The sequence below is a fragment of the Malus domestica genome, chromosome 03, assembly GCF_042453785.1.
Source record: "Malus domestica chromosome 03, GDT2T_hap1".
NCBI classification, from domain to species: Eukaryota; Viridiplantae; Streptophyta; class Magnoliopsida; order Rosales; family Rosaceae; genus Malus; species Malus domestica.
Window position 1 is genome coordinate 36,388,990 of NC_091663.1, and position 16,893 is coordinate 36,405,882.

At 41.3% G+C, this 16,893-nt stretch overlaps 1 protein-coding gene across 5 annotated transcripts in view; it reads right to left on the reverse strand.

The window, feature by feature from the left end:
- LOC103451551 (putative disease resistance protein RGA1) overlaps positions 1–16,893 on the reverse strand; it is a 71,748-nt gene that overhangs the window by 47,420 nt on the left and 7,435 nt on the right. For 2 of the 5 annotated variants that reach the window (XM_070819445.1, XM_017337001.3), the window contains 8 exons: positions 15,692–16,705; positions 15,481–15,557; positions 15,139–15,211; positions 14,844–15,004; positions 14,610–14,747; positions 14,335–14,479; positions 13,859–14,043; positions 13,293–13,777 (listed from right to left, as the gene is read on the reverse strand). The exons of 1 other annotated variant lie outside the window; for it this stretch is intronic. Coding sequence is in view for 2 of the 4 variants with exons in the window: in XM_017337001.3 (XP_017192490.3) it covers positions 15,847–16,705 (859 nt within the window). In the remaining 2 variants the exon portion in view is untranslated. Of the gene's footprint in view, positions 1–13,292; positions 13,778–13,858; positions 14,480–14,609; positions 14,748–14,843; positions 15,005–15,138; positions 15,212–15,480; positions 15,558–15,691; positions 16,706–16,893 lie in introns of those variants that run through there. 2 more of the 5 variants (XM_070819444.1, XM_017337000.3) reach the window with 1 other exon arrangement.

Genomic DNA, 16,893 nt, shown 5'->3' on the forward strand with positions numbered 1-16,893 from the left:
TCTCCCTAACATTACCCCCTTTCTTTTCTATGTCACAACCTTAATCATTTTTCAGATTGGAAGTTTTATCTCTTATATGTGTTATTTCTCATTGACTTTCATTTTTCTGTAAAGAGAAAGGGTAATTATATCTCATATAATTTTTCTTATGAATTTTTTAAAAGAGATTGAATGAAATGTCCTGAATTGGCTAACATAGACAATTAAGTGTCAAAATAGTTCCTAAAATAAATGGGTCTGATTTAATAATCCGGTGATTATTTAATACAAGGCTTAAATGTCAAAATAGTCCATGTGTTATAGCCATATGTCCAATTTAGTATTTGTGTAGTTTATTTGACTAATTTAGTCATCGTGTTTGTCTATATTAGCCAATTAAGGACATTTCATTCAATCTCTTTTAAAAAATTCATAAGAAAAATTATATGAGATATAATTACCCTCTCTCTTTACAGAAAAATGAAAGTCAATGAGAAATAACACATATAAGAGATAAAACTTCCAATCTGAAAAATGATTAAGGTTGTGACATAGAAAAGAGATGGGTAATGTTAGGGAGGAGGTCGGAGAGTTGGGAGAAGAATATATATTTTTTAATTTTTAATTTTATTTCATTTTTAAATATTTTAAATCAAATAAATAATTTTATAATAATTTATAAAAAAAAATTCAAAAATTAGATAAAATGTCCTTAATTGGCTAACGGAGATAAACACAATAACCAAATTGGCCAAATTGAAAACACAGGGACTAAATTGACCCAATGACTAAAACAACCAAATTGGCCAAATTGAAAACACATGGACTAAATTAACTCAATGACTAAAACACAATAACCATTTTAACATTTAAGCCTATATTATTCTGACTAGACAATTAAGTGAATTAATTGTTTTTTATTTGTTGCTTACAAATAATCAATTTAAACAAAAATAATTGTTTATAATTGTAGACATCGAAATTTCGGTAAATAAATGTTGACCGATAAATCAAAGTGTCAACGCTCATGTATTACATAAATTTTACACGTAGCGTGTGACTCAACGAAAATTGAAATGAGTTGGAAAAGTCATCAAATAGGACATGTGTCAACACCTGGCAGAAATGACTTATTTCATCTGGGATATTATATTCAAAATTAGGCCTTGGAAAATTCTATAAATACAAGCCAATTTCATTCATTTGGGGGGAACCAAAATCATTAAGCAAGCTCTGAAGCTCTGAAACTCCGAAGCTCTCAAGCATCCAGGTTCCCGAAGAATCAAGAAAGCTCTCTTCGTTCTTCGTTCATCGTTCTTCCAAGATCAAGCCCCAACGGCCCTTTAGATCAACAATCATCCACCAATTCAAGATCAAGCCCCGACAGCCCTTGAAGAAAGCACCGCCGTTCATCATCCGTTCATCCAAGATCAAGCCACAACGGCCTTTTGGATCAACAACGTCGACAAATCCACACACATCCAACCGTTCTTCAAGATTAAGCCCAAAAGCCCTTGAAGATCTGTTCATCACTGTTTCTTCAAGATCAAGCCCAAAAGCCCTCGAAGATCCGTTCATCACCGTTCCTCAAGATCAAGCCCCAACGGCTCCTTGAAGATCCGCTCAAATCCACTTTCAAAGATCAAGCCCACGGCCCTTAAAGAACGTTCATCCAAGATCAAGTCTCGACGACCCTTGGATCAATCGCACATCCACCAATCAACACCTTACGGAGATCAAATCAGATGATCAAATTAGAGAGAGATTGTAACCCAAAACTATCAAAATACAAATATTTGTTTGTGCACGTTGTTCTTGTCTATTTCGTTTCAGGAATTTTCCGTGTTTACAAATTGGCACGCCCAGTGGGACAATCTCTACCTCTCATCTCTTTCTCCGTTCAAGGAATCCAAACACACCTCAAAGTCAATGGCATCAAGTAAGGGACAGGCGTCTCTCGCAACCACTGAGGGATGGATCCTAAGCACTTCTGCCGCAAATGGACAATCCATTGGCGCCACAACCGCTCCTCAACATGCCACTTCAATGTTTGTGCCGCTAAAAGAACAAGGGGAGCATCAAAGGTGTGAGTCTGTCATCAACCTGACCTCGCTGAGGGCACCGAAGCATGCTGTTGAGGCACACAAGATGACATCCCAAAACAGCCAACGACGTTCTTCGTCAACATCTTGGATGTCTAAAGGAAAGTCACGTCTATTGGTTGCACAAGTCATGACCATCGGCGTTACCTCCATCGAAGAACAACTGGCTCAAATGAATGAAGCGATCGCAAGGCTAACACGGATTGTTGAAGAAAAAGACTTGCAAATCGCTGCACTCGTCAGCCGACTGAAGCCACAGGACGACGAGAACCCCGACCCAGAGAATGATCCACTAAAGAGAAAAGATGACGAAGAAGATGAGCCTCAGGTGGAGAAAAACGATGTGAAGCCGGAGCCAGACCAAGCAGCGGCACTCATGAGATCTCTTTCTATCCAGCAGCTGCAAGAGATTATCACCAACACCATCAAGGCACAGTACGAAGGGAGCTCAAATACCTCCGGGTTGTACTCAAAGCCGTATTCAAAGAAGATCGATGCCTTAAGGATGCCGAGGGGTTATCAACCACCAAAGTTCATGCAATTTGATGGAAAGGGAAACCCGAAACAGCACGTTGCCCACTTCGTTGAAACTTGCAACAACGCAGGAACCGAAGGGGACTACCTCGCCAAGCAGTTTGTGCGCTCACTGAAAGGAAACGCCTTTTAGTGGTACACGGACCTAGAGCCTGAGTCCATCAACAGCTGGGAACAGTTGGAAAGGGAATTCCTCAACCGCTTCTACAACACCCGTCGCACTGTGAGCATGCTAGAGCTAACGAGCACAAAGCAATGGAAGGATGAGCCAGTCATTGACTACATCAACAGATGGCGCACTCTAAGCCTCGACTGTAAAGACAGGCTCTCGGAAACCTCTTCAATCGAGATGTGCATCCAAGGCATGCAATGGGGTTTGCAATACATCATTCAAGGCATTAAACCACGGACTTTCGAGGAATTGGCCACTCGCGCCCATGACATGGAGTTGAGCATCGCCCATCATGGGAAGAAAGAACCGATCGCCGACTACAAGAACGATAAAGTTCTTGGGCCAAAGTTGGAGAAGACTGCGTGGAAACCCACCAAGGAAGCAATGACGGTCAACACAGCTCCCGTCAAAATCCCTACACGAGGCAAGGCAATTCAAACCGAAGCTTTTCGTGATCAAGAGATGCGTAGACGCACTTTGAAGGAGCTTGAGGAGAGGACTTATCCATTCCTCGACTCTGATGTGGTTGCCATGTTAGAAGACTTGCTGGAAAAGAAGGTGATTAGTTTGCCTGAGTGCAAACGGCCAGAAGAGATGAATCGCACTGACAGTCCAAGGTACTGTAAATTCCACCGCTTCATCAGTCATCCGACAGAAAAATGTTTCGTGCTGAAAGATCTCATCATGAAGCTGGCTCAGAAAGGAATCATCGAGCTAGATCTTGACGATGTGGTGAAGTCAAACTATACCACTTTCACTTCTGGCTCTTCCGACTCAAAGTTTTCACCTCAACCGCTGGGGGCATCCTCCAAGACAAGCAAAGTTGAAGGATGGACTCAAGTCACTCCTAAGAAATTGCACAAGAAGCATACGTCTCATCCACAAGTCCGCCAATCGGAAAGGGGGCAAAGCAGCTCTTGTCAACCTTCAAAGCAACGTGAACGTGTTGAAGATGATGAAATTTCAACACATAGACCATCCATCCCCATCACGATGCGCGATTTCTTTCCTGAAGACTTCTTCAATCACTCGGTCAAGATTCCTTGCTATGAAAATTGCAAGGAAAGCCTCTCCAGGATCGTTTAACAAATTCACAATGCTTCTTGTTCGCACGAGCCTAAACTGCACGAACCAAAGCTCCTCGCTTGCACGAGCCTAAACTGCATGGCACAATGCTCCTGGTCTGCACGAGCATAAAAGGCAACACCAATGCTCCTGGTCTGCACGAGCATAAAAGGCAACACCAACGCTCCTGGTCTGGTCTGCACGAGCATAAAAGGCAACACCAACGTTCCTGGTCTGCACGAGCATAAAAGGCGACACCAATGCTCCTTGTTCGCACGAGCCTAAGCTGCACGAACCAATGCTCCTTGTTCGCACGAGCCTAAACTGCACGAACCAAAGCTCCTTGTCCACACGAGCCTAAACTATAGGACACAAGGCTCATCGCTTGCACGAGCCTAAACTGCATGGCACAACGCTCCTGATTCGCACGAGCATAAAATGTGACACCAACGCTCCTGGTCTGCACGAGCATAAAAGGCAACACCAAACACTTCTTGTCTGCATGAGTTAAAACTGCAAACGGCACAAAAAAGAAAATACCAAAAAAAAATATGTATGTATTTGAACTACGTTACGACTTGATCTCTTCTTTGGAGGGGTACGTAGGCAGCTCGAATGTTCAAATTTTTCGAGTTCAGTCACATCAAAATAAAAAGAATAAATGTTTTATTAAAGAAGGTCAATTTTATTACGAATTTATTTTGTTAAGAAAATTTGCAATTTTCTTTGTACAAAATTAAATTACAGTTTCTTCGGAAAAAAAAAGGAGGAAAAAACAAAATTAAATCAGAAGATGGAAGCTTTTCTCCGCACTCGGCCTACTGGGCCTTTCTCTGCTTGGCCTGCGATGCCAGGATCCATGCCAGCAAAACCCTAATCACCATAACCACGTGGCGGTGGAAAAACAAAACAACATCAAACACAAGAAATACAAGCAGCCAAGCTCTCCAGGTGGGAGGCAGAGGAGAAAGAGCAGCATTAGTCATTTTCGAAGCTCGAGCACCATGGATGCCAAGTCCGTGTATTCCTCATCGAGTTCAGGGTTTCGAACACCTCCTCCTTATAGCCATGCACAAACAGCAGCCTCCAAGAGCTATAAATATTTGAGAAGCTATTCGGATAATCAACATCAGCACCAGCACCAACAACAACATTTATCTAAGCAATTGCTTCAGCAAGCGCAGTTGTTCTTCTCTAATACCTACATGCAGGCCCAAGCTCTACATTCCAATAGTAACACCTCTACTCAATCTCCTTCAAGTGGGTATTACCATGGTCCAAGACGCAGACCTGAGCAACAGCAGCAGTCACAAGGCTCATCTGGGACTTCCTCGAGTGGGATGTTGTCACTTTGCCCTCCCGTTACACATTCTAATATGAGCACCAATGATCCTGCAAAGGCGGCAGCTACTACAGCTGCCAGCAACATGAAAGGCGGTAACTTATCCTTGCATGCTCTTATGCATGATCAGTTTGCTGCAGCACAATCCTCCGGGCCACACCAGCTTGTACCTGTAGGTTTCCCTTATGTACATGCTGCTGTTCCTAGTACGGTCCAGGTAAAACCGGCAGAACAGAAGAAACAACCCGCCGGTGAGTAGAACAGTTATCCCTTGGCGCAACATTGCAACCCCCCCCCAAAATTTTACGGATGAAAAACTGGAAAAGGAAGCTGAAATCAGTTTAGGTGGCGGGGATTGTGTACGAAAAGCTTGATTCTTGCCCAAGGAAACGAGAATTTGCATTCTCCCTCTGGCAGCCTAAGAAGAAGTGGAAGAAAAAGCAAGAACAAGACACCGGGAAGGTCTAGGTGGAATGGAATTTGAACCCACAATTTTGGGATGAAAGTTTAGCAGGATGGGAAATTGCAGGAAAAGTTGGGATGTTTTGTTGGGGCAGAAAGAGAGAAGAACGGCATAAGAGGAGGATGTCACCCAAATCCAAGTCCGGCGAGCTCACGGACCTCAAGCTAGAATCCAGGTCCGTCTCTCAGCTAACTCTCATCTCTCTCTCGGTCCGTACACCCCTCAAGCCCACTCGTCTCCATAGCTCCACCGTCAACTATTACATTTCCCTCAAAGCCGCTGTCCATCCACGTGGTGCTGAGCTTGATCGCGGCCGGGTCAAAAGGTCCGACCAAGGACCAGCTGCTCTCGCTCCTCCTGTAGCAGCACCGTCAGCAGCAGTACCCCACCCACGTTTTGGTTCGATAAGCTACCCTCCTCCAATATAGCAAAGTCCAAAGTCATCGAGAACTTCAAGGTTCTGGGCGTCAATTTCGTCCTGGGTGATCTGTACGATCACGAGAGCTCGGTGAATGTGATCAAGCAAGTCGACGTGGTGATCTCGACGGTGAAACATGGTCAGTTGGCTGATCAGGGAAATATCATTACTTACGCAGGCAGCTCGTTTTTAAAGTCCATGCGGAGCAGATGTTTGTTGGACATGGAGATCGGTTATCCAATGTCATCCAAACAGAAACTCAAAGCCGGAGATCATGAGAGCAGCCGAAGAAAGAGAGATGTTCTCCGCTCCCTGCTGCTATCGACTCCCTCAAAGTTCAGACGGCTGCTCCTTGTTCCTCTCTGCCCAACGAGAGTCCCATCCGTGAGCCCAGATACCACAATGTGCACCCTCGTCTCGGCCGATAGCAACGGAAAGGCAGCAGCAAAGTGGTGACATTCGGAGACCGTAAGCCCACCGTAATTCTCTCTCCGTCTCTCTTAGACGAACAACAATAGTGTCGCTCACTCCAGGACCAGCTGCTCTTGCACCTCCCGTGGTAGCACCGTCGGCAGCAAGCAAGTCATCTTCCTCCGTGCTCCTCCTTCTTCCTCCTCCAAGCTCCAATCCTGCACCCTATATATATATATATATATATATATATATATATATATCTATATGTATGTACGTACGTATGTATGTATGCATGAAAAGGACAAAAAAAAAATAATAATAATAATTTATAAAAAAAGGGAAAAGATGAGACATGGTGCACCCGGCACCGAAAGCGAAAATAAAATAAAATAAAATAATAAAATAATAAAAAAATATATATATATATATAATAATAATAATAATAAATATAAAAAATGATGGTGTCAGCCATCACCCTAAAATATATATATATATATATAATAATAGGTGCATGATTAAAAAAACAAAAAAAAAAAGGAAATGAAGGTGGTGGTGCGTCTGGCACCATGTGATAAAAAAAAAGGGAAGTGGTAGGTGCATCCAGCACCGAAAAAAAATAAAAAAAAATGAGGGAGCATCTAGCACCATGAGAAACATATACAAATATATATATATATATATATATATATATATATATAATGCATTTAGTAAAGTCCATCTTTTATTTATTTCTCTAAAAAATTTACATAAATTCGCGTTTCGCATGTCATAAAAATTTAAAAAAAAAGAAAAAAAAAAGACAAATCAAATTTACAGGAGGGGATCTTCAAGGTTGCTTGTTTGAAGCCGCACCACTCGGCGGAACTCCAGGAAGAAGAGGAGCCAAAGGTTGATCATCTGGAGCTTCATTACGCGGTACAGCCCCAGAAGATGAAGGCAAATGCTGATGGAACAAACCCACAAACCTCTGATGATCAAGTAAAATCTGACCATCAGATTCCTGCATCTGGTCAATCTTCCTCTTCATGTTTGTCGCATAGTTATGTGCGAGTTTATGCAACTGTTTATTCTCCTGCTTGAGCCCTCTAATCTCCTGTTTGAGACTCATCACTTCAGCCGCCAATGATTCAACTTGACGGGTTCGAGCAAATAGGCGTTGGGCCATATTAGACACAGAACCTGCACACTGCACACTGAGAGCCAGAGAATCCTTAACAGCCAACTCATCAGACCGTTTGGAAAGTAGTCTGTTATCTCTGGGAGTGACAAGGTTTCGGGCCACCACCGCAGCGGTCATATCATTCTTCACCACCGAATCCCCAACGGTAAGAGGACCAGTAGGGGATATGAAGGATGGGCGCCATATGTTGTCTGGAGAAGGTGGGACTGCCTCTTCACCAAGGTTCAAATCAAAACGACGGTCAAAGGGTCCAGACATTTTCAAAGGTGTTGAAGAAATAAAAGGTCGGACAAATCAAGATCTTAGAAGTGCAAGAATGGAGTTTCTACAAGCGAAAATTCAAGTGTGCTTTGAAACGAACTGCATGCCTCTATAAAAATCAGCACTCAATGAGATTTCAGAGATCGAAGAGGCGAGCTCAGAATTCGAAGAGGTCATTCAAAAATCGAAAAGGCAAGCTCATAAATCGGAGAAGCATCTTGCTTTTCCAGACGCGTCGGCACCCATCACACGTAAACTCAGCTTTGCGGAAATCACGGGCAATTTGTCGAAGCGCCGATCCTAGATATCGAAGAAGCGCTAGTCTTTTTCAGCCTCGTCAACACCTGTCATATGCACACTCAGCTTGGCGAAAATTACGGACAATTTGTCGAAGATTTCTGATAAAGAAGAAAGCACGTGAAGCCATACCGATCAATCACGCATTGGTTGCCGACACGAGTAAAAGAATAGTACCTCTACAGGTACTAAAGAATTTCCTATAACTGTCCACCTTCACCTTCCATAGCAAGGCAGGCATACAGAACCTTTCTTCATCTCTGAGAACCTTTCTTCATCTCCGAGAATGTCTTCCCAACAAAGCCTCTCGGGTCACTCAGTGTTCCTTATTCCTTGGGGTACCTCTGCAAACAAATGACACCAAAGCAAAAGTATCTCATATCACCAAGGTAGAAAGCAAAAGTATCTTATATCATGCACTCTCCCTGTCCTTTCATTTGTCCTTGTTTTTACCTGCAAAGACAAGGATAAAGAAAGCAATATGCCGGAACCTCCACTCAAACTCGGGTAAGGAACCGACTGCTTGGAACCCTTCCCTGATTGCCTACCTAGCACTGCTCTCGAGTACTCGTCTCCCACTGTTGCTGTACTTCCAAAGAAGCTGTCACATCTACCTGGAGAACAGATAAGGCAAGTGAAAATGATACCTTGCAGCATGTGGAGACAACGTGCAGAAGGAACAAGCAGAGAAGAATGCGGTCTGCACAGTCAACTCAGCAGAAGGAATCCGAGCTGAAGAACTCGAGAAACTGCCACATCTGCCTGAAGAAACAAGCAGAGAAGAATGCAGCATGCACAGTTAACTCAGCAGAAAGAGTCTGAGATGAAGAACTCGAGAAGATGCCACATCTGCCTGAGGAACAGATAAAGCAAGGGAAAATAATACATTGAAGCATGTGGAGACAAGTGCAACAAAGCACGTGCTGAGTCATCCGCTACTTCTTCAAAATCAAAAGTATCTCATATCATCAGGGTTGAAATCATTCTGGACGGTGAACTTGTTTTGACCCTCAAATTCTTGGGTCGACTTACTAGGCGTTGTGGGCTGCACGTGCCGATTCACCACCCTTGAATCAAATCCTTAAAGATCAAGTCACCAACTGGAAGAATAGCCCATCAATCTTGAAGATCACACCGTTGACCAAACTGCTCAGGTGTGAATTAGAAAGATTGAACAAAGCAACAAGTCGTCACCTTCACCTCGTGCCTGCTTGCCATGTGTTCGAGTTAACCTTCAAGAATCAAGCCTCAACGGCCCTTGAAGAAGTTTCCAGCCAAATTCAAGATCAAGCCTCGATGGCCCTTGAGGAAATCACAAGTCCGATTCAAGATCAAGTGTCTATCACCCTTGAATCAAAACCAGTTCAAGAATAAGCTGTGGAAAGTCAACAAGTGCAACAAAATACGTGCCGATTCATCCACTACCAAAGCCAAGGATCATCTACCACATGAAGCTCCTTGTGGTCCAATTTCAACCTTCAAGATCAAGCCTCGACGGCCCTTGAAGAAATTTCAAACAAAAGTTCAAGAACAAGCCTCAACGGCCCTTGAAGAAATCTCCAGCCCAATTCAAGATCAAGCCTCGACGGCCCTTGGATCGACATCTACAGTAAGGGACTTCAAAACGCATCTCCTACACGTGACAAGCACATGTATACGACGTGCCTTGAAGTGGGGGCATTTGTAGACATCGAAATTTCGGTAAATAAATGTTGACCGATAAATCAAAGTGTCAACGCTCATGTATTACATAAATTTTACACATAGCGTGTGACTCAACGAAAATTGAAATGAGTTGGAAAAGTCATCAAATAGGACACGTGTCAACACCTGGCAGAAACGACTTATTTCATCTGGGATATTATATTCAAAATTAGGCCTTGGAAAATTTTATAAATACAAGCCAATTTCATTCATTTGGGGGGAACCAAAATCATTAAGCAAGCTCTGAAGCTCTGAAACTCTGAAACTCCGAAGCTCTCAAGCATCCAGGTTCCCGAAGAATCAAGAAAGCTCTCTTCGTTCTTCGTTCATCGTTCTTCCAAGATCAAGCCCCAACGGCCCTTTAGATCAACAATCATCCACCAATTCAAGATCAAGCCCCGACGGCCCTTGAAGAAAGCATCGCCGTTCATCATCCGTTCATCCAAGATCAAGCCCCAACGGCCTTTTGGATTAACAACGTCGACAAATCCACACACATCCAACCGTTCTTCAAGATTAAGCCCAAAAGCCCTTGAAGATCTGTTCATCACTGTTTCTTCAAGATCAAGCCCAAAAGCCCTCGAAGATCCGTTCATCACCGTTCCTCAAGATCAAGCCCCAACGGCTCCTTGAAGATCCGCTCAAATCCACTTTCAAAGATCAAGCCCACGGCCCTTAAAGAACGTTCATCCAAGATCAAGCATCGACGGCCCTTGGATCAATCGCACATCCACCAATCAACACCTTACAGAGATCAAATCAGAGGATCAAATTAGAGAGAGATTGTAACCCAAAACTATCAAAATACAAATATTTGTTTGTGCACGTTGTTCTTGTCTCTTTTGTTTCAGGAATTTTCCGTGTTTACAATAATAACTATAAATAATATTGTAAAATGTATGTTATAAATATTTTTAACGAATTCATAACGAATCGAACTGAATATCGTACTGTCTATGTGTACCTTATGACGAATGGTACTTTAGGTTACTACCGAATTCCGTACCCGAATTGAACCACGAACTCGAACCGAACCCGTATCTAGCAATTATTGGAAACATTTTTTTTTTTTGGTTTTTTTTACTGATATTAGTAGTTTTTTAGGGTTTAATTATTTGATTTCACAAATTCATTAGACACATTACATTGTTACATTTTAAATTCGTATTTCATAACTTGGTTGCTTGATTCTAATGTCGATCCGTTACAACAGAAGTGAACTTTTTCTACTTTAAGCATGGAATTTTTGCTTTTGTTTTTATTGTTGTTGCCTTGATTGTGGTTATCTGACTTATTAATACTCCATCATATATTGAGCAATATCATGCGGCTCAAAGAATTTCGTTATGTGTTTACGCGTATTTGGTAACATCCCACATCGACTAGGGGAGTGATCCTTAAATATATATTCTCATCCCTACCTAGCATGAGTCATTTTGGGAGCTCACTGGCTTCGGGTTCCGTAGGAACTCCGAAGTTAAGCAAGAATGGGCCAAGAGCAATCCCATGATGGGTGACCCACTGGGAAGTTGCTCGTGAGTTCCCAGAAACAAAACCGTGAGGGAATGGTAAGCCCAAAGCGGACAATATCGTGCTACGATGGTAGAGCAGGTCCGGGAAGTGATATGCCTCGGGTCGGGAAGTGACAAATGGTATCAGAGCCAATCCTTGGCCGGAAGTGTGTCAATGAGGACGTTGGGCCCCTAAGGGGGGTGGATTGTAACATCCCACATCGCCCATGGGAGTGATCCTTAAATGTATATTCTCATCCCTACCTAGCACGAGACCTTTTGGGAGCTCACTGGCTTCGGGTTCCGTAGGAACTCCGAAGTTAAGCAAGAATGGACCAAGAGCAATCCCATGATGGGTGACCTACTGGGAAGTTGTTCGTGAGTTCCCAGAAACAAAATCGTGAGGGAATGGTAAGCCCAAAGCGGACAATATAGTGCTACGGTGGTGGAACAGGCCTGGGAAGTGATTCGCTCCGAGCCGGGATATGACATATTTTGTCCTCTGAATAATTCTAATCAAATTCCATTGCTCCTAAGCTAAGGTCAAAATTTGTAGCATATAAGGGAAGGTTAGCAGATACTTACCAATTATCCAGAGCTGGATATTAAGGTCTAATTAACATTAATATCTTTTTGTTTGTGTAGCATCTGCTTGGAAAAGGTTTCAACTTTATTTTTTATTTGTTTGATGATCAATTGATGTATTTTATAAAAGTTGATCTGCAAGATGTTAAGATGATTTCTTTGTTTATGTATACTGTTTAATTATATCAATGGAAATTGGTGCTGCCATTGTGGCAGTAGATGAATTTCTGGCTTTTGAGATGAAGTACTAAAAAATTTTGATTTCTTTTTTCTTTGCATGCTTTTCTTTTAATTTTGCAGGAATTCTCACGTTGCTTTGATTAAGTTATACATGGCCATGATAAGGTATTGCTCACCCCCACAACATTTTGTACATGTGTGGCATTAATATATTTTGTTTTCTGATTGAATTTGTTTTCATTCAATGGGGTTGGTGAGCTAAATAGCAAGTGGCTTTTTAATCGTGTTTAAATTGAAGTCCTAATTTCGTTGGTTTTGTTCATAATTAGTGTGTTATGTTGTTTTCCTGTGTGTTTTATGTGTTTGTTAATTTATGGGAGTCTTCACAAGAAATGTTGTGTACAAAAATATTTTTCTTCCATCATATGTATGATAACATTACATTCATTCTTTTAATGTTTAATTCACTTTTCAAAGCCATGTAGATAAATACATTTAAATTGTATAAATCGCGCGTAGAATGCCGTAATTATAAAAAGGCCTTCCGCACGCGCTAATCGACATAGGGGCCTTGAACAAAAAAAAATTGATGTAGGGGCACAAAAAGGCACGAGATCTAGCATTAAACATCTAAAAATGCCCGTTGCTTCACGATAATACCATTGTTACAATATGGCCGCAAATTGAGAGATTTGGACCATTCAAGAGAGTGAGATATAAGTCGTTCGAGTTTTTAGGTTTTTGTGAGATGGATCACTGAAATGTGAGGACTGTAAATTAAATTGAATTGTCCGAATCTCTTAATTGACAAACATCGAACATGAAGATAACGAGTGGATCTCAATCCTCAAATTATTGTCGTTGGTTGGCTCCTTTTCCTTTTCGCTACTTTTGTGTTCCCACGTGGTATTTGGTTAGAGTTAATTTACATTACTGGTATCATCACATTTTAATTCTACAACTGGAAACAAAAGCAACCCAAAGAAGGCCAAACTACAAGGCCAGTCTTGAGTATTTTCATGCTTGGGACGAACACTCAAAATGTGTCTTTTTTTAATACACCAACATATAATAAAAAAATATGTAAAGAGGGCTGGAAACCAGTCGAAGCTGGGGGGCTAGGCCCTCACGCCCATATTATATTACTAGAAGAAAAACATACAACGGGAGGACATGGGACCTAAACCCGTCGATTAAAAGCAAAATCATATACAACCACTCCGAGTAGTCAACATGGCCATCACATATTGAATCCAAAAAGTTGATGCTCCATTCACCACACATAATGTACAGAAGATAACAAAATTACTACCACTTAAAGCTCATAACATTGAGTAAAAAGAATCATCTGAAAAGACGAACAGATGCATCAATTCTATTAGAGAAGCCAATCATGCGGTATACTTTGAAGAAGATAAGGAAAACCTGATCAACATATATCTTGACCATTCTAAGTGCAAATTTAGAAGTGATATGCTCCAAGTATGATATTGGACAGAAAAGACCAGGCAGATTCAACCAGTTCTGCTGTGTCCGGCTGGGTGAGAGCAGCTAAAGACATGATTGTTCCCTAATAACATGAATAAATTGAGTAAACACCAAAAGTAGCAGCAAGGGAAGGAGATGTGATGTAGATGAAGAGGTGTAAAACCTGTGAATGTCCAACAACAAAGACTTTGGAGCTTGTCGTCGAGGTTATGCAGCGCATCATTTCTGTCTCTTCTGATAAAGATGTGTGTCCATGACTCCATCGTGTTCCACGCACATTCCCTACGCATACATCAAAACCTTCATCTCCCAGCGATTCTTCTCGAGAGTTTAAGAACGATGCATCACCTGGTTAAGATCAAGAAAAGCCAGTAACCAAGTTCAATGGAGTTTGAAGCACATTAGAGCCTAATTTATAATGTATCCCATGGATGTTCATCACTTTACTCAATAGTTAGTTTTCAAGAAAATAAATTTCAACAGAACCTGAAAACTTCAGATCAGGGAGCACCATATTGTGAGCTATATATTCAAATTCTGAAACAATCGACTTAGTGGTATGTTGAAAAAAATCAGAAGGAGCTATCAAAGTAAGGCTTTTCACTAATCAGGCGTCGAGAGATTCAATATTTTACTCACAAATCAGTTATGGGGAAACACTCCCCACCAAAGCAATCTCATTAGTCCTTCACATCTCAAACCAGACAGAAATTGCACTAACAAACACGACTTCTATTAGTCCTTCACATTCCAAACCCAGTAAGTAGCCAACTTTCGTCTGAATCTGGAAAACAAGAAGCAGTGAATTTAATTTATCTTGGTATCTCAAAGTTACTCAGTTTAATCACAAATTTAACAATTAAACATATAAATGGGCAAATTTTTAGTGAAATATTAATTAGTATAGTACTCACTGTTTGCTCGGAGCAAGAGTACATTTGATCCGCTGCAGAGTTTAAGATGTCCTCTCACGCTTCCATGCAACACTGAGACATTTGATCCGCTGTTGAAGCTCAACACGAACATTGTGTATAAAATACGCGACCATCCAACTACACAGTTCAAAACTCAATTTAGAGCTCCTTCTAGTGAGATATTAATGGAAGAATGAAGGTACAAAACCAACAAAGAAAAATATGAAGAGGGACCTTGCATGGGTGGCTACTTCCTATAGTGTCAGTTAATTTTATGGTGGAAACTCAAACCCGTTCTTCGTTTATCGCATTCGCAGAAATGAGGCACGTGTATAAGCAAAAGCTCTATGGTTATTCGATTCCTTCATCCCATCTGTTTCTTCTTTGAATCAGTACTGCATATCCATGAAAGTACATTAAGAAGCAAAACCAAAACCGAAAAAGTTTGAAAGCTTTTTTATATAGTTTGGAAATTGCCAAGAACTGACACGGTTGTGCAATATGATAATTGAATTAAAGAAGTCCGTACAAATTGTCATCTGGCCGGTTACTTGGTAGCTTCAATTCCATCTAAACGCTTAAACCGTCCTTGGTTTCAGCACCTGAAAAAGACAAGGGAAATTAAAGAGAAATTAAAAAAATTGAAGTAATCACCACAGGTGGCTCAGTGTTTGGGTATAAATTCCAGATTCGTATTTCACATGGCACGTCTTGGATTTGATTTTTAGTATTGGTGAATCACACAATGGTGACCAGGAAGAGGCTAAAATGAAGTCTCTAAAATAGTAGACTGCCGTGTCGAAGTCACTAATTGATTTCCTTTTAAAAAATAAATAAAAATAAGTGAAGTTAGTGGGTAAAGAATGCATACTTCTTTGCTTTGGAATCAGTGTTGCTCAACGAGAAAGCAAAAGTGTGGATAAAATCTTTGACCATATGGTATGTCATCTGAAAAGAAAAATAAAATGTTGGTGATGAATGAAGAATGAAGAATAAAATTAAGAAACGAGAATGACATTTGAATATTTTATAGTTTCTACTGAATAAAGCTAGTGCAAATTGAAACAAGTTAGAAAACGTACCTTAATAAATATTAGAAATGGATGGGATGTGAGCAATCTTAGGCCAATCCTCACCTGTTTCTTTCTTGCATCTTTCGCTTAACATGTCGCAATACGAAATTTCCAATCTATTTAAGTTGGGGAGTCGACGAATCCCTTCTGGCAGTGATGCCAAATTAGGGCAAAATTCTTGCAAGGTGCTGCAGTGACGTGAGATTGCTTATTTCTTCCAGTAGTGATACCAACTTTGGGAAAGATCCAATCGTAAGCGATTGGAGTGATGGGAGGTTGACGACCACTTCTGGCAGTAATGTCAGATTAGAGCAATCTCCAATTGTAAGCTTCTGAAGTGATGTAAGATTGGCGATCCCTTCTAACATTGATGTCAAATTGGAGCAATTTCTAACTGTAAGCTCCCGAAAGGATGCGAGGTTGCCCATCCCATGATATGGTAGTAATGCCAAATTTGGGCAACTGGCAATGTAAAGCGATTGGAGTGATGGGACGTTGCCCATTCCTTGAGACGTTATACATTCCAAATCCTCAATTTTAACTAGTGACAGATGTGTTAATTTGGAGAGATGAGCGGAAGAAGAAGAGGCAGAGACAACAACACCAACATCATGTGTAATATCAGATGCTCCTCTACCAAACAAGGAATCAACAACCTTCCAGCTGCTCTTATAGAGAGATATTGTCTCCACATTTGGATATAGAGGCATGGAAGTTAGATTAGGACAATCCCAGATCCAAAATGTAGAAAGACAGGGAAAAGAAGGCAACGACAGATTTTCCGTTGATGAAGGAGAAGAAGCACTGTTATGAGTGTGCGCCCTCCACCATCCCTTCAGAACAGGGCAATTTACAACCCTGAGGAACTCCAGGGACGTCATCATCTCATCACTCATACTATTACTGCTGCTGGTATTGTCTGATATGTACTTCAATTTCTCAAACCCTTCAAGTTGAAGAGACTTAAGGGATGGGAAATGATCCAAGGGTGGAAGATGTTGACATCTATGACACCCAGTCAATCTGAGATCAACAAGATTTATGAGAGAAGAAAACCAACTCGCAAACCTCACACCACCATAATAATACACGAACAACTTCTTTAGATTTGAACGGGGTTGCAATACTTCCATTGACAATATAATATCCTTCTCATCACCGCCTTAAGTAGAATATGACGTTGTCAACAAATTAATGAAATAAACGCAATT